The 23,033-nt window shown below is 34.7% G+C and overlaps 1 protein-coding gene across 21 annotated transcripts in view; it reads left to right on the top strand.

Annotated features, from left to right (window-relative positions):
* TAFA5 (TAFA chemokine like family member 5) overlaps nucleotides 1-23,033 on the top strand; it is a 673,456-nt gene that overhangs the window by 212,190 nt on the left and 438,233 nt on the right. For 16 of the 21 annotated variants that reach the window (XM_072920321.1, XM_072920433.1, XM_072920377.1 and 13 more), the window contains 2 exons: nucleotides 12,408-12,557; nucleotides 13,077-13,121. In XM_072920321.1, coding sequence (XP_072776422.1) covers nucleotides 12,408-12,557; nucleotides 13,077-13,121 — 195 coding nt within the window. The remainder of the gene's footprint in view (nucleotides 1-12,407; nucleotides 12,558-13,076; nucleotides 13,122-23,033) is intronic. The other 5 variants (XM_072920345.1, XM_072920441.1, XM_072920337.1 and 2 more) reach the window with 1 other exon arrangement.

A 23,033-nucleotide genomic window follows, 5' to 3' on the forward strand; every position in this document is an offset into this window, starting at 1 on the left:
CATTACTGTGTTTGTTTCTCCAACAGTGACCAGCTTTATTTGATTGAAGATACCAGAAAGCAGGTATTAAATGTGATAACTTGGGAATACATTTATCTCATATCAACAGAGAAGTTGTGTTACGGAAAATTGATACTAATGCCTGAAATGGGGAAGCAGTAGAAAATAGAAACTATATACTTGAAATTGCTAGAATAGATGTTGTGTGTCTAACATACTTAAAGACTAAAATGTCAACAGCTATGCATACAACAGCATAGATACTCTGTGTACTTGCTTATATCCACGGTATATGCTAGTGTATTTTGGAACATTATTGTAATAATTTAATCATAGAATGTTTAGGTTGGAATGGGTGCCTGGAGGTTATCTAATACAAGAAAAAAAAAGAAAAAATAGAGAGACCACAGAGTTGTCATAGAAAGTGCAACACTGAACAAGTGTGCTTCTGATTTTACATGTACCTCTGCCTCTTAATCCTGGGGCACCTTCTGAGCTGCTGCCATGACTTGTGGTACATACAAAGTCATACAAGGTGAATGATTCTTACAATAGAGCTTTCAGTTGACTTAAGAATTCATTTGACATATGTCCTTGGTTAGAATGACAGTTATTTAAGATGTAACACAAATTTGCTAAAGGACTGGTGCTGGGAGTGTGGAGACTTTTATGCTGCTGATTTTTTTTATCCATGTAGTTAGTGGTAAAACTTCCATTGATTTTATTGGGAATGGGATTAGTCATTGTGAAAAGATTCGTGTTGTACAGAAAATGTACTACTGTTTTCACTTAAGACTAGGGAAGGATTGTTCTTTAATTCATTAGGTTTTAGCAGACTAGAAGAACTGAATTTCGATTAATACCATATCCTTATGGCTTCAGCTCTGGGCTACTGTTAGTTTGATGGTGGTGTAGTTTCAGTGTTCTATACTCCAGTTAACAAGAGCAAAATGGTTAGCTAGTACAGAAGATCTATGATAACCTCAGAAACTGAATCCTAGCCTTTTGATTGCCATGCCTATTTAGAACCAAGACTGTGTAATCATTATTTAATACATTCCTTAAGTTCAGTGATAAAAACCACAGTTACTGCTTTCTGTATATAAATAGGCTCATGTTTGTCCTACAGTGTGGTTGTGATGTTCTCTTTATTACAAAATTACTGTGTCCCTCTGCTGTTGTCCACCTCATATCAGAACAAAATATCCATGTTTATGCATCAACATGCACACAAATAATGTGATGCATAGTTACAGCTGTGATTAATCATTCAGTTCACTACGCTTAATTGCCCCTTAGGTAATACATACTTGTGTTGGCCTATTTTCTGTAGAGATAGCCTGCCCAGTCTTTGATCTGAATTACTGGATTTGTCTTAGTGTCATAATCACTCTCTCTTTAACTGTTGCTGTATAAATTCTTATTACCTATACCTAATTAAAATTACTTTATTTTGTTTGAACCTAATACATTTTGGATTTGTAGCATTTAGACAAAAGGTTATATGGCCTTTCAGAAACCCTTTTTTAATGAAATATTATTGCTAGCTTTTCTGTTCTTGTCCTATCAGCTTATCCTCAGTTTTCATTCAGGTTTCTATATTGCCATTGATAAAATTAAAATAAGAAGGGCAGGCCATAAATGATCAACATGACCATGTATATCTCATATATGTACATTAGTTGCTTGATATCATTCAAGTTTTATTACATCTGGTGAGTGCAAACATTCATTCAATAAATCTTGCTTTACTGCTGTCTTACTCATCCCTGTGGGATCATTCTCCTCTCTGTGAGTTTTATACTTTCTTCTGCTTACATACCATTACCACAGAAGCGAAATATCAGTACCACTGATCTAAACAACTGCAATATATTCACCAATAGAAAGGCAGAAAATGCAAATGCTTTTCCATTACGTTAACAGATTTCCTTCAGCTTTTCTTCTGTTTGAGGAGCAACATTTAGTTACACTCAGTGCTCTTTTCCTTGAGAGTTTTCTTGTTGCCCTCTGCTCCAGAAAATTCTTGTTGGTGCTACTTCAGTGTGACCCATGGAGTTGATCAAATCTCAAATCTTAGATTGTCTTATTAGAATCTTAGCTGATGAAAGATGAAATATAGTTTATAATGGTTTCTGATGCACTTAATCCCAAATTAAGGGGAAAATTTAGTGTCATTCACCAGACACACTCAGAACACTGAAACATTGTCTACAGTCAGTGCTGTGGTATTAAAATTCTATCAGGTAGATGGGGCCAAACAATGCAAAGTATAGCCAACACCAGACTCAGACCTGACTTTTTTAAATTTTTGTATTCCCTTAGAAATAAGTGGAAATTCTTACACAGGTAGTTTCTGCTATGAATTTTTAATTTGGGTTGGACTAAAAGTTGTGTATTGTAAAGATATTGCGCCATTGACTATAGTATAATAAAGAGCAGGCTTAGTGACTCACTCTGTGTTATTAGTATAACAGTATTGTGTGAGGAACCGTGGCAAATTGCTTATATCTTATGGTCAATATCAGAAGCAATGCCTTCTGCATAATTGTCAACACACCCTTCTGTGAAGAATATCTGTATATGTACATGTGTGTAAATTTATGCAAGTTTGCCTGTGTTCAGAAAACTTTACTGCAATCTATTCTTTGTCTTAGAAAACATATTTCATGATGGTACACCAAGAGTAATAGCAAATTTAGTTCGTCAAAATTCTGAGCAAAATGGTGTCAGCCCTCATTTTTGTTCCTTTTTATTAAGGACCTTGAACTAAGGAAGTATTATTTATTAGCCATTCATTAGGAATTGATGGCATAATTTAAATTTTTATTACCTAGTAAAACCGATAGGCAGTACATAAAAAGATGGACCTTGTTATAGAGGGAATAATAATAATAATAATAAAGGTTCATTTAAAGTTTTTTAAAAGGTCATCAGTGTATAAAGTCTTTGTGACATTGCCTTCTATGATATGAACACATATACCAAATATTTTTTGCTTCTGTTGATAGATTTTTTTGTGTTTATTTTGCAGCCACTAAGTCCAGAAGAAAATGAATTTGAACAGTTAAAATTTTTTCAGGTTTTCCGTAACTTGAGTGTGAACATACATGACGTACTTTCTTTAAACAGGAGCCCCTCTATATGTTGTAGAGTTGAAATAATGCAGTTGTGAGTGTGCAATGGTTGAACACTTAGTTGTGCTAATGGGAGGCATTGGTCCTGGTTAATGGGAAGCAGAAGGAGATAGTGTGTATGTCTCTAATCTTGAGCCCTTTACTGATTGGTAAACGTGGGTGGGACGACAGTCCTCGTTAAGTGCTCTCTCTTTGGGTAGCCTTGGATACATGAGCAACTTAAAAACTCTTTTTCTGACACCCTCCTCTGAGTTGTGCAGAAGAGTGTCTTATCCCATAAATGGTTATATTCTTGGAGGACTAGAAATAAGGATATAAAAATCATGGATTTTATCCATGAAAACTTTTCATTTCAGCATGCACCTGTTTCATAAGTCATTTTGAGCAAAACAGATAAAAATGGAAAATGCAGCAGTGAAGCTGGCCCAGATAGAAAATCACTCCTCCAAGTCTGCAGAACATCTGAGAATAATAGCCAGCATACTCATGCTTCTCTGTCACACTTGCATAAAACCCTGTTCCCAAACCTTTAAAATGAAAGCCATCACTCAAATTCAGTTCACTCAAATTCAGCCATCACTCAAACAGTTAAGGACCCTGTCTGAAGTTCACTCATTCTGGTTGGAGCTGAAGTTTTGTATTAGCCTAACAGAAAGGACATATTTCTTTTGCCTACTATATCTGTTTTTTTAACTCTTATCTTGGTGCTGTACCTGCAGTACAGCTTGTGTGCTGCATGTAGCCATGGGCTCAGCATAGCCCCTGAATGAGGGGTCTGTGCTTCCCTTCCTTGAGCCCTGCTGTGCACATGGAGGAACTGCTCTGGTGGGATCAGTGACGACACTGAGAGCAAAGCAAGAAGAAACAGCAGACACAGCAGGTACAAGCTGTTCTGCTCTGGTCCTGATGATGTGCTTGAATTGAGCGCTCATGCTAGCATCCAGATTAGTTGAACACATGCACCATAAACTTCCTTTATGATCACTGCAGACACACTACAAGAGATGCAAATTCTGCCTGCTAGAGCTTTGGGCTTGAGGATCCTTTGTCTGCTCAAGATTCCCAGCATGAGACTGATTTGGATTCATCCATAATACTTTTTATTAATATCATATGTTTTTTCAGTGGGACTACTTCTTCTCAAGTATAGTAAGACATTAAAAACTGTTGAAATTTGTTTCCTTCTTGGATACAGATACTGTTCTACTTCAGAGCTTTTTTTTTTTTTTTTTTTTTTCTTCTTTTTCCACTGTTTACTTTTGCCATGTTCCTAAGATAAGTTTAGATTTCCCTGTGGTTATGTGTGAGCTGTTGTACCTATATGTTCACAGCAAGTGCAGCATAACCAAGTCTTGAGAGACTTTATTTTAAATGGAGAATGTTTATGGACTTTTTCTGTAAATAAAAAAGATGGCAAAATAATTACTCAGCCACTAGAACATATTGTCTGCTATCTAGTGACTTCAGGGTAAGCCTGCCATCTAGATTACAAAAAAAACCCCAGCTTTATTACAGTGCAATTACTAGAAAGAAAATGTTTTAGGGTTTTTTTGTCATAGTCTTTTGTGAAAAGGGAAGGGTAGTGAAAATAAACAGCCTTATTTTAAAGAAATAATTTAGACCTACTTAACAGGAGAGTAGGTTATTTACTGTGCTAGTAGTTGTCCTACAAAAATGACAGAAAATTTTCATAATTTGAATTTTTTATTCATACATAGGTATGAGTTAGCATATGGCATGTTAACAAGGCTGGATAGGTTTAGGTAGTTGCTGTCTTCAGCTGCCTACTTTGGCCTTCAGGTTTTGAAGCCTGCTACAGGCAAGGAATAATGACACAGTTCTTTTTGCATAGGATATAACTTAGTTTCTGGTGGAGGGTAATTAGACTTTGGGGTTATTGTTTCTTCAGTTTAAGGACTGAGACATATGAACAGGATTCAATAAAAAAAAATTTCAGTATGTTAGTTCTTTCCTGCATGACCCTTACTAGACCAAATTTTACCCAAAACTTGCTGTTGAATCCAGAATCTTAGAGTGCATATCTTGATACAAGTAGGATGACTACTTGTATGATGACTTTTTAAAGGTTGTTCATTTGGAAGTAGTTTTCAAGTCCTTCTAGAATAGCAGTCAGGTAATCCTAGGATAATGGTTTGATAGTACAAAGGAAAGCCTGAGAAGTTAAAAACACTGTTTACCTGAGTGGCAGCATTTTATCTACTTCTGATATATGACTTTATCTGCATGTTCTTTCAACTGATTTCATGCTCCCTGCAGTGATATATTTTGCTAACACAACAGACTTGTTCCTTCCCGACATACAGCTTCTGGCTCCAACAAATGTCAGTAGCTTTTTAGACAAACCTGTGCTTTTTATTCCTGTCTTTCTCAAAAGGAATATCAGCATTCCTCCAATAACATTTTTTCCCCTATGGCTATTCTGTTTGTTTTATAAATAGACTAGGTTTATTTTACATGCAGAGGCTGGTAAAGACATAGAAGGATTTTTTTTTTCTTACTTTTTGGGGTTTTTTTAAATTTTCTTTTTAATTTTAATTTTCTTTTGCCTTTTTTTTCCTTTTTCTTCCTTCTTTTTTTTTTTTTTAACATTTTTTTTAATATTTTTAGGAAAGCACTAGAATAACAGCTACTTCCTGGCTTATGCAAATAAGCAAAGCTTTGTTCAGTCCTGAATTCCTGCAGTTATTTCCTTTCTGTAACCAATTGAGGCCTCCAGAAGCAATTAACTAACCCCTTGGAGCTGCAGGTCCTCCTTGGAACAGCTCTGTGGAGCTGAGATTTGCCTGAGCTGGGACTTACACAGAGGCAGAAATTAGTTAAAGGACTCAAACACCTTGTCATTTCTTCATATGCAGTATGAATTGTGTTTTGAAGTAATAAAGGAGGAAAATTTGGTCAGAATTAGGTTCCTATGTACAAATGACTTGTTTTCACATTTATTCATACATCCTTGACTTTTTGATCTCTTTCTGGTCTGGACTTTTCCTTTGTGTACCAATTCTGATTGAGAATTGCATTTGGGATCTCAAATCTTGCAGTTTGTTTTTACTGCAGTTGGGTTTTACATGTATTTTTCTTTCTCTTGTGTTTTTAATAGTCAGATAGAGAGGAAATTATTCTTAATTATACAACAAAGCATTAAGCAATTACATGCAATAGCAGTATCAGGTGCAATAAGTTACGGCATTACTTTTATCTGGGAAAAAATGAAATCTCAAAATGGGCCCTGAATGTATCTTGTATCTCCACAGACTTGATTTGCTTTCCTGTGCAACTACTTAGAAGACTAGGATCTATCTTAATTAAAATTTACTGCTTATTTCAGAATGGAGGAGCTGAAAACTATTTTCCTAATGTCTGTGCTGTTTATGTGCTTGAGATGGCTAAGTGGTAGTCTGAAAATTGCAGTAAGATTAGTAATTACTAGAGGGACATAATTGGCTGTTTCATTGCAGTGGAACTCTGAAAAATATTTAAACTAAGTATTTAAAGGTGAAGGAATTAATCATATTTTTCTCATTATTCATAAATTTTACCAAATTAAGTTCTACAGGGATTTTTTTCTTCATAAAATGGGTGCTCAAGCCACACTATTTAAGACACATATTGTTCTTTAATACCACTAACATTCAAAATCACTCCTTTTAAGATTGAGAAGCTACAAAGGTCACATTGTAATGTTGACTCTCATCAAGTATAGCTCTGAACCTGTAATGAAGTAAATCATTAATCATGTAATGAAGTAAGGAATCTTCTGGAAAAACTGTACTGCTTTTTACTCTACTGGGCACTTGTGGGTTACACCAATAGTGTAGTATTATCAAAATTAGTTAGTTTTTTGTTTCAGTAACATCAGTCCTGTCTTCTACTGACGATATAAGCGTACCCTCAAGAAAAACTAGTAATGACTGTTTCAAACAGTTGTCTAACTCTACTAGCATGAAGAATTGTTTTTTGTAGTCTTGTTACTTAAACAGACACATTTGTTTCAATGAAATGAAAATAAGGTCCAAAATGATATATGAAACATCTTGGAAAGAAATGCTTTTAATTTCACTGACTTCGAAAAGAGGAAAGGGAAATAGGTTATTTCCTTAAACATAATCTATTGAAAAATTGAAATGCCTTTGTATCACAATTGAAAGAATATTCTTATTTGGTAGTTATTCTCAAATGGCGCTGATTAATTTGAAAACCTTTTCCCCATACTGGCTGAGTCAATTATGCTCTTATTTATTTTATTTTTTTCTTTTAAATACTTTTTTTTCCAGAAGCATTGTAGAATGACCTGTTCTTTCTTATTTAATGCTAGTTGAATTTTCACAAATTTTAGTATTGCAGCTTAAACATAAATGTGGTTCTCATTATTAACTAAAGTTTAAAAAGGATAGGTAATTGGGCTGTTAGGAATTGGATCATGTTCAGCGTAAGAGATGTTCTTTCAGGACATTTTCTTTGAAGAAGGATATATGACAAAAAGTATATATATGAGTTCCACTTAAGTATATGCTTTTTATATTTTGAATTGAATTATTTTAAAATATTTGTTACTTAGGTTAATGTCAAACTGCAGATAATGAGTGGCACTATGTATTTCAGTTCTCCCTTATTTCAGTAGGAATTGTTGATCCTCAGCTCTGCTCAGGAGTTGGCATGGCTCTGTTGTTAGAAAGACTTCAATATTGTAATAGAAAAGTTCTGAATGTATTCCTATAATCTGATTTTGAAACAACTCCTGCATTGTGTTCACTGACAAAAGCATATCTGAATCTAGCCAAGAATTTTAATACCATCTAACTTAAAGCATTTCGAACTAAAAGAGCTTGTGTTGCTAGGCATCAAATTGGTGATGCATGGAAAAATTGTTCACTGAAAATATAATATAAGCCTGCATGTACAAATCATAAGTAGGTTTTCTGGATGAGCATGAAATCTAAACCTCTGGAAAAATCTGTATATTTAGATCAAGACTTACTTCCACTGTACACACAGATTTCATTAGTTCATAATTTGATTTTCTTTCTTTAAATGAATTTAACGTAAAGCCTTCAGCTTTACAATAAGCATAAATTTAAAAAAATCTGCAATTTTATTGCTGTGGTTTATGTGGATTATTTAGGCTTTTATTTCCTATTGAAGAACAGAAATATTTGTAGACACAGAAAATTAAAATATTATCCCAAGTACCCTCCATGTAGTACAAACATATGTACTATTTAAGGCTTTTAACTATTGCAGAAAATACAGATCTTTCAAAATCTTCGTTCTTTCAACAATGACATTTAGTTAACAGAAGAATCTTAGTGGTAAAAATGAAAAATGCCCTTTGTTTTTAAGCTTTTCGAGCTTTTTAATAACAAATTATTTTATTTCAAGAATGCAAGTACTAAAGATCTTTTAAAGACATGCTCTTTTTACCTTGAGATTTTTCCTGTACATTTGCTAAATATATATACCTATACTCATGATTCCTACACTTCCATGAAAGTCTCTCAAAGAACAATTTGAGGACTGATCACAGATGGGCTTCATTTAGGAAAAAAACAAAAGAAGTGATGTATACAGCAGTTAATGTAAACAATTTGAAGATATAAGACAAGAGTGCAGTCCTGTTTTACTTAAAATTTTAGGAGTTGTTCAATTTTTTGATTTTTGTTTACTTTGACTTGCACTTTTAATTCAGAATCCTATGGTTTTCCCTTTTTCTGAAATAATTCCATATAGAAGCATTTGTGTTTGTGGCGGGAGATAGTGGGGAGAGATCTACAGGCATTTTAGGAATACAGTGCTACTCTATAAATGAGCATTAAAGAACTGAAACTTTTCTCTGTTTAGTAATCAGATGGTGAAAACAAAATCAAATACATTGCCAGTGAGGTCTTAATTATTGAATTGAAATTATAAAATAAATATTAAATATATTTATATTATATATATATATAGTAAGAGTAACAACAACAAAGAAATATCAGCTAATTAACTTGGAAAGCTCCAGTTTTATGGTTCTTCTGAAATAATCTTCATGTTTGGTTCATAAAACAGTAAAACCCAAAATTTTCTTTGGGTTCAACTAGTATGACTCTGGGTTAGGCTTATGGGTTAGGCTGGTATGACTCTATTTTTTAATGATGCTTGCATTTTTTTCCATCAATATTATTTTATATCAATAAAATCAATAATATCAATATTATTTTGTTTAGGTTGGAGGGTGGCGAGTTGCTTTGTGTGTTGCAAGTACATAAAGAAAATATAATGAAAGTGTGGAGCTTTATGACTGTTCATGGTCTGTGGCTCTTAATCTCTCAACTGGAAAAGCTCCAGTGAAACTCCAGCCATTGCTGCCTTGAGATTTCTTCTCTGGCTTTAGGAGTGAACTGGAGCATGTTCAGAGACTCACCGATGAACAGCCTTTTTTCATTAACATCTCTGAAAGAGGTCACTGTGTTAACTTCCCTGAAAATGAAAGGTATTCTAATTTTTGCAATTCAGTACTTGCAAGAAGAATTTTCATTTAGTTCCATTACTTTGTTCCTTATGTTTCTAGATAAAATTGTTAAAAAGCTAACGTAGTACACGTTATCTAAGTGTACTCCTGTAGACTTACCCTCTACCTACTGAAAGCCAGAGAGGACATGTTTTACACCAGTATGACTGTCTCTCTGGAGATGTCCTTCCATAACCTTAACTAATGCATTTCATGCTTTACAGCCATCTAAAGCCAAGTAACACTGGATGTGCTCTCTGCTGCAGTGCTCAATATGCTTGCAATCTTTGCAGCCTGTGACACAATCAGGAAGAAATATTTATGTCATATATGTAAGAGCTCCTGTAGCTCTGCAACAGCTTACAATTTTCTTCTGCTATACAAAAAAGAAAAGCAACAGACAAAATTGTATAACAATTACTCTTGTGTAGGTATCCTAGTTTTCAAAATTCATAAAGAAAATTAGATCACTATGCCTAGTAGAAATTATCATTTCTGAAAACAAAAGCAGAACTAAAAATCTACAAGTCCAAGTGGAAAATACCATTAGCTGTTCTTATTGATACTCATTGCTTGCAGTCCCAAAAATTATCGTGTCATAGAGCTTAATTGTTTTTATTCTCTGAGTATAGTCATTATTTGCCTTCACTGTGCTGTAAATCTGGTTCCTTTCCTCTGAAATGAGAGTTTATACAATTAGTCACCTAGATTAAATGATTTTTTAATGAATGAAATAGATTCATGGATAATTGAGAGTATGGAAACACATATACTTACATGTGTCTTACTTACGCTTCCACTTTTTTGTGGCCTAAGGTATCAGGGTCTAAATACACTTCTGATTATATTTTTTTTTTTATGTGATCTACCAAGACAGCTATATTCTTTAGGAGTGATACATCTCCTACAACCCAGAATGAAATATGTTAATGCCAACTCAAATGGTTGGGTTTTTTTTTCTTTTTTTCAGTTCAACATGTTCAAGTGTAGCTGGATCTCCCTTGTTGTTTTCTGAAATTTATGTGCCACTATCTTTCTTGCTAAACTTTGCATCTAATCTGGTATTTTTGAATGAACAAAGGAAAAAAGGAGCATATAACAGAGTAAAAGTCCTCTAATTAATATGTTTATCCTAAGATGTTTTTATTAACAGACTGGGTGGAAAAGAATAGAAACACAGGACTGACCACAGCTCATAAATCTAGTTGCCAGCAGCCATTAAACCCTGGGGTGATAATCTTCACTATTGTGAATATATGTGTTTATAAATGCCTAATGGATATTACTTACATATGTCATATATTTGCATGAATTTGTAATACCTTGTTCCATCCTTGAGATCTTAATTTTTGCCATCTTGTAATTCCCTGCAGTGTAAGAGTCACAGAAACATGAAATTTAGGTGCCTTAGCAGGGAATGAGATACAATGCTGGTGACAGTCTGCAAAATTTTGCTGTTCCACACAACAAGCATTTTAATTGCTTCTGAGAAGAGTAGACTGGGTAAACTTTTATTCTGAATGAAAAAAAAGGAGCATAGAAAAAATAGCATTGCACCTTTTGATTTAAAGGCCATTCATATATATTTCTGGTTGATTTGGTTTTATTTTTTTAGTTCTGGTGTTATAATAGAATTTTTGGGTTTTTTTCTCTTTTTATTTCTACTGCATAAAATGATTTACTGTGAATATTACTTAAACTGTATTAAAAAAAAAAACAAACAATGGATTTTTTTTTTCTTTAATAAAAAGTAAAACATGGAAAGCTTGTGATTTGCAGATGGTGTTGCACGTTTGCTACTGCACTATAAACTCCAGAATATGTAATGTATGTAATGCAAAGTAGTAGTTGGAAATTTTTTTTTGTCTTTCTACACATTGAAATTCAATAATGTATATTTCATGCCTGTAAAAGGTATCATTTTGGTATACTACTAGGCTACTTTAAATTGTACCAGAGGAAGTGCATTGCTTTAAAAGTATAACGTTAACGTCAAACTAATGATCTTCATAAAATAATTTTTGGAAATTTTTGTTTTGTTTCTCATAGCCTAGTCGAAATTCAGAATTAGGTGGTGAAGATTTCTTTAGTACTTAGGAAAAGCTACCCTATATTGGACAAGTCAATTAAAAGGAAGTAATTACTGAGCTAAGGGTGTGGTGTCATTTAAGCCATTTGACAATTACATAATAAATTTAGTAAAAGGAAAAAAAAAGAAATTAACAGCTACATCAAATAGGAGTCAGGAAGAGAATTAATTACCTTTCAGTTTAGATGAAGCAAGAGCCGAAGGACCGACAGTTTGTCAAACGTGGGCTTGCTTTGAAAGGCTTTTTCCTTCAAAAGCAACACACAAAGCAGTTAAGACTTCATTGTATTCATGGAAATTTGGGGAAATTTTTATTTTCTGTATGCTTTAAAACTTCTTTTCTGAAAGTACGGAAAGAGCATACAATTTAAATTCCATTGCCTTGAAAGTTTGTTCCTTTACTTAGCCAACATAAATAAAAGTAACCTGTGTAACCTCGACTCTCTGGCTTTTACGGAACAATAATCTTTTTCTGACAGAACCAGTGTGCAGGGTTTTCATATGTCCACCACAAAGAAAAATTGTAACTCATCTCAGTTTTATTATATCCATCGTCTGGCTGCCCATTTGTTGTGGAGTGTCTGCTGTGGCTTAGGGCCGTGGCTCTATTCGGCTGTAATAGATTTCCTGTAGTGCATTCAGTGACTCTGGTACCTGTTGCTGGTTTTTTTTCCAGGTCAACTGGCTGCAGGTACATGTGAGATTGTCACTTTGGACAGAGATAGCAGTCAGCCCCGAAGGACTATAGCCCGACAAACAGCTCGCTGTGCATGTAAAAAAGGACAGATTGCCGGTACAACAAGAGCAAGGCCAGCATGTGTTGATGGTAAGAAGCAAAAATCTATTCAATAAGTTTCTGCCAATACAAGAGTGGTGTCATAAAAAAACCCCAAGAAACCATAAAAACTCTATAGAAGAAATTTTCATGTTGTCCCAGCTAACACTGGCAATAGCATTGAAATTCAACCAAATGGTAATACTGACTAATAGTATAGATACTACAATTACATTTTTTTCATTGGAAATTTCACTTCTGTTTCAACTTGATAGGCAGTTGAATGTTAAGGGCATAGTGCTGTTATATTCTGCATGTGATTACAGAATCAGCAGTGAAATGGCATTCTTTTTTCCTCTACTTTTTTATTCCTTAGAACATTAAAAAAATGCAGCAAGCAAGCCTCAAAGGTCTTATGCCACTGGGAGGCTAATGTGACTGCTCCTGTGTGATATTTAATGCTGTTGAAGAAAGCACTGATGCTATAATTGGAATACAGTATCTGAATATACATCACATGTCCAGTATTTCTTCTCTCTTTAAAATTATATTCTGTATGATTCACTGCAGATGCACTGAGAGCATGTAACTGGAAAACTGCTCACATACAGGGAGGTATGAAAACGTTTCACTTTGAAATAATTTTTTGAGACAAATTAAATTCTCTGTTATGTTAACAGTGGGAGAGTCTTCAAGAGAGGTCTGCCTTGCAGGGCTTTTAGCAAGCATTATTATTAAAAATGAAATTGGAGACATATTGAAAATAATGATGTAGAATTACATGTTTTGATCTAGTCTCCATTAACAAAAGTAAAAAAAAAATATGCTTATGTGTAGAACTATAATAAATATGGATTAACTTTGAATACTGGCTGGTTTAAATCCTCAGATAAAAATATTGCGGACAACACCCTACTGTTGCCTTAGAATTTGGTCATACCAGTGATTATCAATGACAGCTCATCAAAAGGAGATTTCAGAGCCAACCCACAAAGCTAAATATAGAACATCATGCACATTCTATTTTTGCATTTTTCTTTCACTGTTTTTAGTATTCTTGAAGATAGTTTCTTATCTGTCATAATACTATATCCAGTAGTTGTCCTTTCATGTTTTATTGTAAGATCATAAGATACAGCTGCTTAAGAAAGGAATGATTTTATTGTGTCACTTATAGTTGCGACTTTAGGAAAAATGCTTACTTCCAGTTAAAATATTCAACATATGTTTCCTATTTTAAAACAACAAAGTTCTAAGCAAGAAAAAAAGAGTTTTGCACCAGCTGATGGGAATAAAACATAATTTTCCATCAGTTAGTTTTGGCCTATGGTTAGATTGATTTGCTGTAACTTGGGTATGTAAAGGTAGCTGCTAGCAACTCCAGTTTTACTTTATACCCAATAAAGAGCAAAAGGGACCTTCTCAGAGTAATTTATCTCATCTTAACACCCTAGGATAAGTCAGATGTATCACTCCCTGTTACACATTATTTTTCTGCCTTGCCTTGATACACCTGTGTCTTCTTAAGATGAAACTCAGCTGAAATGTAAATGTCATTAAGAAGACATGACTGCACCTCATCCTTCGATTATTACCTTAGATTGTTTTCAAAATATGGAAGCTTTGAGTTAATTTGATATTTGAAAATATTTATTCTTTCTTTCCTTATTTCTTGGGGGAACTCACAAATAAAATCTGTTTCAAATTCTGCTTGTGCTTTCAAGGTGCTTGATCATCATTTTATGAAAACAGAGAACTGAATGACAGGATCCATGGTTTGAGTTCATGTAGTCAGAGAAGGTTTTTTATGTGATACTTCATGTTTGAAAAATAAGTGGGAAGTTCCTCAACTGAAAAATTAAGCTTCCCTTTAAAATTTGTGTCTAAATACCGTAATTATTTAAGGCTGGCAAGGAGTCACATGGAAAGGATGAGGGATAATGGGTACAAGTTTCTTCTGTGGATATTCCAATTAGACAAAAAATGGTAATTTTTCAAAATTAGAAAAATCATCATTTGAAACAGCCCAGGGAACTGGTGGATTCCCTGGTATTGTGCACTTAAGATTCAGTTGGACAGGGATGCTGTGTCATTTGGTCTAGACTGGCATTTTTGCCTAAAAAGGTTGGATCAGATGATCCTTGAGGTTCCCTTCCTACCTGGTACTCTTTGATTCTGTGGCATATTAAGATAGAATAACATGGTTCTTCATTATTTTCTGAAATGTTTATAATTAGAATGTTGAGCCCTTTGCTAAGAGTAACTACAAGATATGTAGGACATGCTACTTTATTTTCCTCAGCACTGTTGGGGATGTTTTGTAATCAGAGCTCAAAAAGGTTAGTAATACCTAGAACTGTATATCAAGTTTCCAGAGTAAAATGAAGGCAAAAGTCAAATTTTGTCTGTAGGATTTTGTCATGAATGAAGTAAAAAAAATTAATTTTACATAACATCAACACAATTATATAGGAAAGAATAAACAAGCACTTCATCTTATCTCCAACTTGCTTGCAAGTAAAGCTGGCAGATAAATTAGCCACTGACAGACAAGTATCCATCTATGAATTTACCAGGCTCATGCGTTAAAGAATTAACATTGAATTCTTACATATTTTTATACATATTTCTAGAATAATTTTTTTCAAACACAACTACTTAAAGCCTTATTCTGAACATGACATGAATGCTACATAAAATTATGTAGGAGAAAATTGGTTTTGTCTCCAATATGCAGTCAAACACTGCTGGTTTAGGAATGTAACAACCAAACATAATTGCTAGGTTGTTTTTCTTTTAATGAAATCAAGAATCTCATTTTTCAAACAAACAAATAAACACTTTCCTCGGATTTTTAAATAGGATGTAGTATGTACTTTTGCGAATTTTTCTTCATCTACATTATAGTTTATATTAAGTTCATTATATTAATATTCATTAAGTATTAATGAAATTTGACATTTCATTTTTGCTGTCTAAAGCAAAAAAAAAAACAAAAATTTGTTTATTTTAATTTCATTCTTTATATAGTTTGGTTTTAAAGATATTATTTTAAAGTGAAGGTGGACTTTAGACCTTTAATGCAAAGTCATATGTGAAGGAAGCAGGCATGGTAAGTCTGACCTGCTAACCCAATAGTGAGAAAATAGCTAACAATTTAGTTGCATCTTCTAGTAAGAGAGTGGTTTAAGAATTCAGCATCAAAGCTGGTAATTTTTACAATCTTAGAATGGATTGTGTTATACCTGGCTACCATTTTTACAATGTTCAATGGAGAAAAGTACCCTAGAATATATTCAGTTGTGTAGTACGCTTCCTGGAGCTTTGAAATGCAAGTGTCAATTCTTGTAGCAAAAGGAGTAAGTAATTTAAGAGCTCTTAAACTTTACAAATATTGGGTGAGATTGCACTTGTCAACATCACTCTTAGTCCTGAGTTGATTATCAAAATCCAGTCTGCTTTCCACTGCTGCATCACCAGAAGTCTTTTCCTAAGAAAGGAAACACAGTGAATGTCAGATAGATAAAACTGGAATTTTTAGAAATGGAAATACGGTGTTTAGAACTTGGTCTGAATAGCACACAAAGAATAGAGATTTTCTTGAAATATTTCCATGTGACAGAGAAGGTGGATTTGATTTGTATTTTTTCCTAGCAGTCTTTAACTATGGCAGATTGCTAATATATTCTGAAAAAATGGCATCAATATTCACCCCGATTTAAAGCTTGATTTAGTGTTGATTGCTTCATTTCTTCACCCACAGAGTCATAATGTATAATTTGGTATGTTTTGTTATGATGTAATTTTTATTCATGAATGTAGGGTTTGTGATATTATGACAGCAGTTTGCCTGCACTTTTCATTATATTATTTTTATTTGCAACTGGTGTCCCCTAGTCCTATTTTTGAGATCAAGTTCCATAGCAATGACCTCAGTTGCTATAGTTTGATAAGATATTTTATTTCAACATAGCATCTGGTTTATCACCAGTGTAATTTCCCTGTGTGTCAGTTAAGCTTCATCACTTTTTAAGCTGGAACCAGTGAGAGATTGGAATATAGCAATTATTCTTTGGTTTTGTACAGTACCTTTGCTAATATAAATTTGTTTTAAAGCAAGTGATGAAAAAGTCTTTGATAAAAGTTTGTGGACGGATGCACCCATGATTTGTGTTCTTTCACAATAATTGTATAAATCTGAAAAGATTAGTTATGCCAAAGCATATCTTAATATAAAAGGATAATATCCTGAGAAGTGTGCAAAGAACTTTTAAACATTTAATAATTCAAAAATACTTATGTAGAATATATATTTATAGGTAAGTGAAATAAACTGCAATTTTGTTCAGAAAATAGAACACGCTGGTGAGAGGAAAATTGGTATAAGAGAATTTGTTTATTTGCCTGAGAAAATTAGGATGGCAATCATTAATTTGCTTACCTGAATTCTGTGATTAGAAGACTCTTATGCTCTGGATTTGAGTACCACTTTTTTGTCAACTAAGTGCTATGAAAAATGCCAGGTGCTCAATCTCAATATCCAAAAATTTTAAATTTAGGCAGTTGTAGCTCAGGTAGGTGAATTCAGAGTGTTCAGACATCTTTTGTTACAAATCAAAGTGTGGTTTGATTGTTTTTTATTTTGTTTGTTTGTTTTCTTCTTTTTAGAGTTATAGCAATATATAATTGCTTTTGCATGTGTTGAAGCAATATTGGTTTCCATAGGATGATAGCGTATATAAGTTGTTCATACATTATGATTAACATGCTTTTCAGTTGGCATTGATTGATTTTGTTTAACACAGACACTCAGTATCTACAAGGAAGCCACATTAGTTTCAATCAATAATTCCCTGCTCTTGTTATTATCTCTGGGACTCCATAGGGAGGTGTAGGGGTCAGAACTGATCATTAATAGAATCCTAGGTCATGCACTTCAAACAAAACAGCTTAATAACTGGAAAGCTTCATCATTCTAAAGAATCTTAGACATATTTCAGGGAGCAAAGAAATAAAGAAAACAGAACTATAATTACTTTAAGAAATGAGAATTTTTGCTTTTCCATTTAGAGTATTAATTATGCTTGTTACTGGAATATTTATGTTATTTTATTGCAGATATTTCAAATCTTCCTTCACTATAATTATTATATATTTTACTTAATTGCATTTAAGAAATTTCTCTTTAAAACAAATAAAACCAAAATGAAAACTAGTATGCATAGCAAACATATTTTTCAACATGACTTGAAGAAATAATTATTTTCTTCCTTACCTCTTCCTAACTCCCACGTATGCAATCACAAATGCATCTGTATGTATAGATGCACCAGAGCATGTACAAGGCTTTATTTTCTTTCAACTACCTCTAGACAATTCCATCAGAACTACAGATTTTCCTAATTACTGATATAGAAGTAAAATTGTTTCTGTTATGCGCTTCCCTTTCCTATGCATGCAGTCTGAAAATTCCCTCTTTGCAGGTCACTTTTCATTTGGAAACATGCAGGAAGTTTCATTTTGGTTACTTTGTTATGTGCTAGCTGTGCTCCTGCCCTGTCAAACACTTGACCCAGTGCCCTAAAGTCCCTTTTAATTGCCCTGATACTTCTCTTTTCAATGTCATCGCTGCCATTCTGGAGTATCAGCAGTGGATAATAATCAGAGGTTTGAATCAGCCCAGGGAGTCACTCAGTATATCCTGTACTTGGGCGCCAGTGAGGCAGCAGACCTCCTTGTGGGCTGGGTCCAGTTGACATACGGAGCCCTCTGTTCTCCTCAGAAGGGAATCACCCACCGTGTCTACCCTTCTTTGCTTTTTACTGTTAGAGGTGGTGATCCGTCTGACAGATGAAGCATCATTTGTCATGTGGTTTTCTCTAGCCCTGAGAGGAGCAGGGATTGGACTTGATGATCTTTTTTGATCCCTTTAATCTTGAAATATTCAATGATTCTGTGATTCAGTGACTGGACCTGGCATAAAGCTGCAGACCAGGATTTTGCATAATGTTAGTCTTTTCCACAGAACAGTTCATTCATAGCAGTCAAGTAGCAGGGAGTGAGTACTGATCACAGCTTATAAGTCGGGCACAGTATAGATTTATGGTAAGGGAAATAATGCCAGGATAAGAGTGAATAAAATGTCATTGAAAATAAAATACTTCTTGTACCTATAACAAAGACTTGGAAACACTTTTCACTTATAAGCATCCTACTTCGAGGTTAAACCTGGCATCAATAGACTATTTCAAGTAAAGAGATGGCTGCCTTTTTAAATTATAGAGCAGGGAAATATTTAGGAAAGCAGAGTTATTTATGTGATTTGGAAGGTAGCCAGGAACCAGGGGTTAGCACTGATACTGTGCAAAGAGTGCTGAGAGAACTTTAATTGCCTCTAATGCTTAGTGCCTTGCTTTCACATTTCATCTGAAAGACAACACCTTCAGCCTCCTGGTGTTTGATTGGATGCATTAGTTCATCAATGCTAACAGCTTCATTTTCTTCACTTCCTTGACATTCCTATGCAGCCACCCATGTAGTCTAATCCTCTTTCATCTGTGTGCTCTGATGGCAGTTTCAGCACAGAAAAATGGTTAGAGGTTATGTGACATTAGATTGTGGAACCATTTTCTAAGGAAGTGACTAGAAACCTAATTACTACAGACATTTTAAATTGAACTGGACAAAATAACTCGAGAACATATTATGCATTAGCATAAGCATGCACTGAATCACTGGGCAGAGTTTTCTGTGCTTGATACCTTGCGGCAGGGCGCTATCAACAACCACAGCAGTCTGATTGCAGTCTGATTCATTACCTAACTTCAGGCAATAGGTCAACATGACATTCCTAAATTCAGGCGTTTGGTCACTGTAAGCTCCCTCTGCATCTCCCTCTGCAGACAGGAGGCTGTGATGGGCATTTCAGATATTGCGTAGTGTGAATATCAGAATCACTTCTGAAAACTTGTCTTTTTCTTTTATGGCATTAAAGAAAACATGGGCTGACTAGCAGATAGGTTTTCTGCTTGAATGTAATGTATGTAAACATCTGATCAGCTGCTCAGATTGCCTTCTGGAAAAGCCACTGTCTTCACTGATTAGAAGCAGTTTAAAGAAAAAATGTAACATGTTTATATTACTCCCTCTGGCTGTTATCCTACCTTCCAGTTATCCCTAGAAGAGTGGGAAAAGAGAAACGTCCAAAATTATTCATGTGTGAAGGTGGGCTTCTGCCAGGGCAACACGTTTGTCTCCAGTGACTGTAAGAGACTATAGAGAGATGAACGTTTGTAAATGCCCCTGCCATCAATGGGTGATGTGTAACTATAGCTAAATGACATTTCAGATACTATGTGAAAGTATCACGGTCAAGGAATATTCCCCTTGCCAGTAATCCCATTAAGCACAAAGAACTATAAACAACAGCAACAAAAAATTTCATAAAAATGACTCAAGAAAGGCTATAACATGGTTAGAAATGGCATTTTAAAGCTATGTACCACTTTTTTTAGCTTACTTTTTAAACTTAGGTTTAATATCTATGGTGATAGATGATGTGTCAGAAAAGTCCTAGAAAATATTAAAATTGATTGCTAAATTAATGACAACATTAATAGCACTACTATACCAAACACCTGAGACAGAGTAGTTAATGCTAAGCATTTTTGTATATCTCTTTCAGAATAGTCTGCACAGTGCTGATTCAGGGAAAATATTTTTTCTGAAGACAGAACCTTAGAAAGCCACACATTTATGGTGATATGGAGTTGCTTTTCCCCTGCAGTTATGAGATGAGGTCATATTGGAAGAAAAAAATATTTGTGTCATAAAAACTGGCATTTTCATATCAGAAATAAACTTTAAAATGTCTTTATTTTTTATTTCTCTAACATGTTTTGCTTATGTTTTGCTGCTATGTTATTTTACAGTATCACAGACATGCAAGTTACTTCATAAGCCCGTCTGACACGGTCCTAGACTTAAAGCTCTTGCAGTCTAAGCGTAGACCTCATTGTTGATACAAAAACAATAAGGATATGTAGCTGCTTCTTTTTGTTAATTATCCAGATTCCAGGGAGTAGGATAAGGAGGAAAGCTGTCACAGCTTCTTTGTACTCCTAGATGAGGTAGAAGTGGAAAAGTAGAATTTCCATCCACTTATTGCAGAGTATGTATTTTAAGAGTTTCAGGAGTTCATCTAACATCCTTTTGAAAAGGGCATACACAGAGAATTTCCACCCATGCTCATCTCTTTTGAGAGGGCAAGGTTCAGCCCTAATTGAATATGAAGGAAGATTTATCAGTCTAGACTGTGCATCACAAAGGAGAAATAAATTCTTATTTGGGATATTAAAAAAAAAAGTGTTTCAGATGAAGAATAAAACTGATTTGGAGTTTGATTTTTTTAAGGAAGGAAAGGCCTATGAATTGTTTTTCTTTCAATTGTTTGAATGTTTTGTTGCACTAACTAGCAGCAGCATTGCAGTAACAATAAGCAATGGAAATAATCACCTGTTTTCTCTCCAGTTATATCATGTAGCAATCTACAAACTTGAAAGACTCAGTCTTCCTGTCCTTGAGAATAATTTTTAAATTTTTTTTTTTTAATTATTTTATTTTGAAGCTCACTGTCCCAGGTACATGTAATACAGATTAAAATAATTCAAGAAAAGACTTTCTTTTTAGGATAGACATTTTCTGCACAAAGCAGCAAGCATATTTTAAACTTCAGGCCTCAGCTTTGCATGCATTACTGAATTTTAAATTTTGTTAAGCATAAAACATTGAGGGCTTGCTAAGAATATTGACGAATTCGGAGCAGCTTTTCAAAAGTAAGTAGTTACCCTAGACACAGTATTGACACTCTTGCTTTAACAGCCTTAAGTCAGAATTTTGATGTAAGTTTGGAAGTCTAATCATTATATATAAATATAAAGCCAAGGGAAATGCCTGCCTTGGAAAAGAGGGCAGCTGCGCTGAGTGCAGGTCCCAGCATAGCCCTGCCCAAAATATAAATGACCCAGATTCAGTCACCTGGTCACGTACACTGACACTTCCCCTGCTGCCTTACTATGTGTTTATGTGGGGCAGTACCTGATGGGATCCCTCTAGAAGGGCCTGTTGATGGGATCCCTCTAGAAGGGCCTGTTGCCTGTCTGAAGAGCATCAGCAATTTGTTCCCAGCTGAAGTTTAATCTTCCTTCAGAAGACAAATCATACTATCCACAAAGTGCCTGCAACCCAATTTTATTGGGATCTGACTTTGTGAAACTGGATCAGGAATATATCATGTTTTAGCTTATAATATCAAGGTTTTCTCTGTGCATTTCATCTCAGAGAAGTTCAGGAACTCCCACAGACGTCTGTCTCTTTGAATCTGTATTTTTGTATAGATTCTATCTGAATTTTTATTTTCAATTGCAGGCAGCCTGTTTAGTAACTTCAATGTTAAGCTCCTTGTTGAAGTGGTGGGCTGCAGGCGTATAAACTGCCTCAAAGTCTTGGGGTAGGAGGACATTTGGGTTTAAAAAATCTCGTTGGGTCTTCACTGTTAGAAAATATTGATGGGCTTTTAGTATCAGATTTCCTGAAGAGATGTTATGCTAATGAACTGAGTTTTGCAATTTTGCATTTGTCGCATGTCTGAAGTGGAAATCTTGGTTTGTATGAATATTTTAAGTACCTGACCTCTGTTCATTTGAATTCACATCACACTTTAATTTTTGTGGTTTCGCCACCCTACACTAAAAAGTGCTGAGTTAGTGTTGTATTCCTTAACCAGTGATATGAATGGCATTATCTGCATTGGTTGGTGTTAAGCCCCAAACTTGTTTGATGAGTTTCTTAAAGGGGCTTAGGTTTTTTATACCCTGAGGCATAAGGAGCACAGGAGAAATGTGACATTCTTAGGAGGTTTGAGCAACAAACTTTTACTGTCAAACTTTAGAAAATAAGGGTACTTGGCAAATTTTAAAGCAAATATTCAATCCAAATAAAGCATTCTGCATGGCATTGACTTAGAAACCTCCAACCCATCCAATTTTAAGTTAACCTGATTTTGAGAGGAGGAAATTAGGAGAACAGAGAGAGGTTAATTATCACTGCTTGAATTCCGGTGCAGTTATAGCTACCATAAAATCCAAATGCTGGGCCTTGCCCACGTGTGCCTTTGTGCAGCTGCTCTCATCTTCTTGGTCTCCTGGGACACTCCCGTCCAGTGGGGCCTCTGGTGTGCCAGTGGCTGACAGTCATTCTGGGCTGGACAAGGGGCTCTGGGGGATGCAGTGTGGAACAGTGCATGCCTCACTTTTCACAGAATTTGCCCTGCCTCTTGTTCTTTAAGGTAGCCTGAGTACAGCTATTTTTGAACCTCTTCTCACAGTTTAAAACCCTTTGGCTAATGTGGAAACAAAGTATATATGCTGAGCATTGTGTTGACTTCAGTTCTGTAGTACTGTGCGTAGCCCAAGATTTTATTTTATGGAATCATATGGTATTTTTCATATTTATCTCTATCTTATAGTT

The sequence above is a fragment of the Taeniopygia guttata genome, chromosome 1A (genome assembly GCF_048771995.1).
Source record: "Taeniopygia guttata chromosome 1A, bTaeGut7.mat, whole genome shotgun sequence".
NCBI lineage: Eukaryota > Metazoa > Chordata > Aves > Passeriformes > Estrildidae > Taeniopygia > Taeniopygia guttata.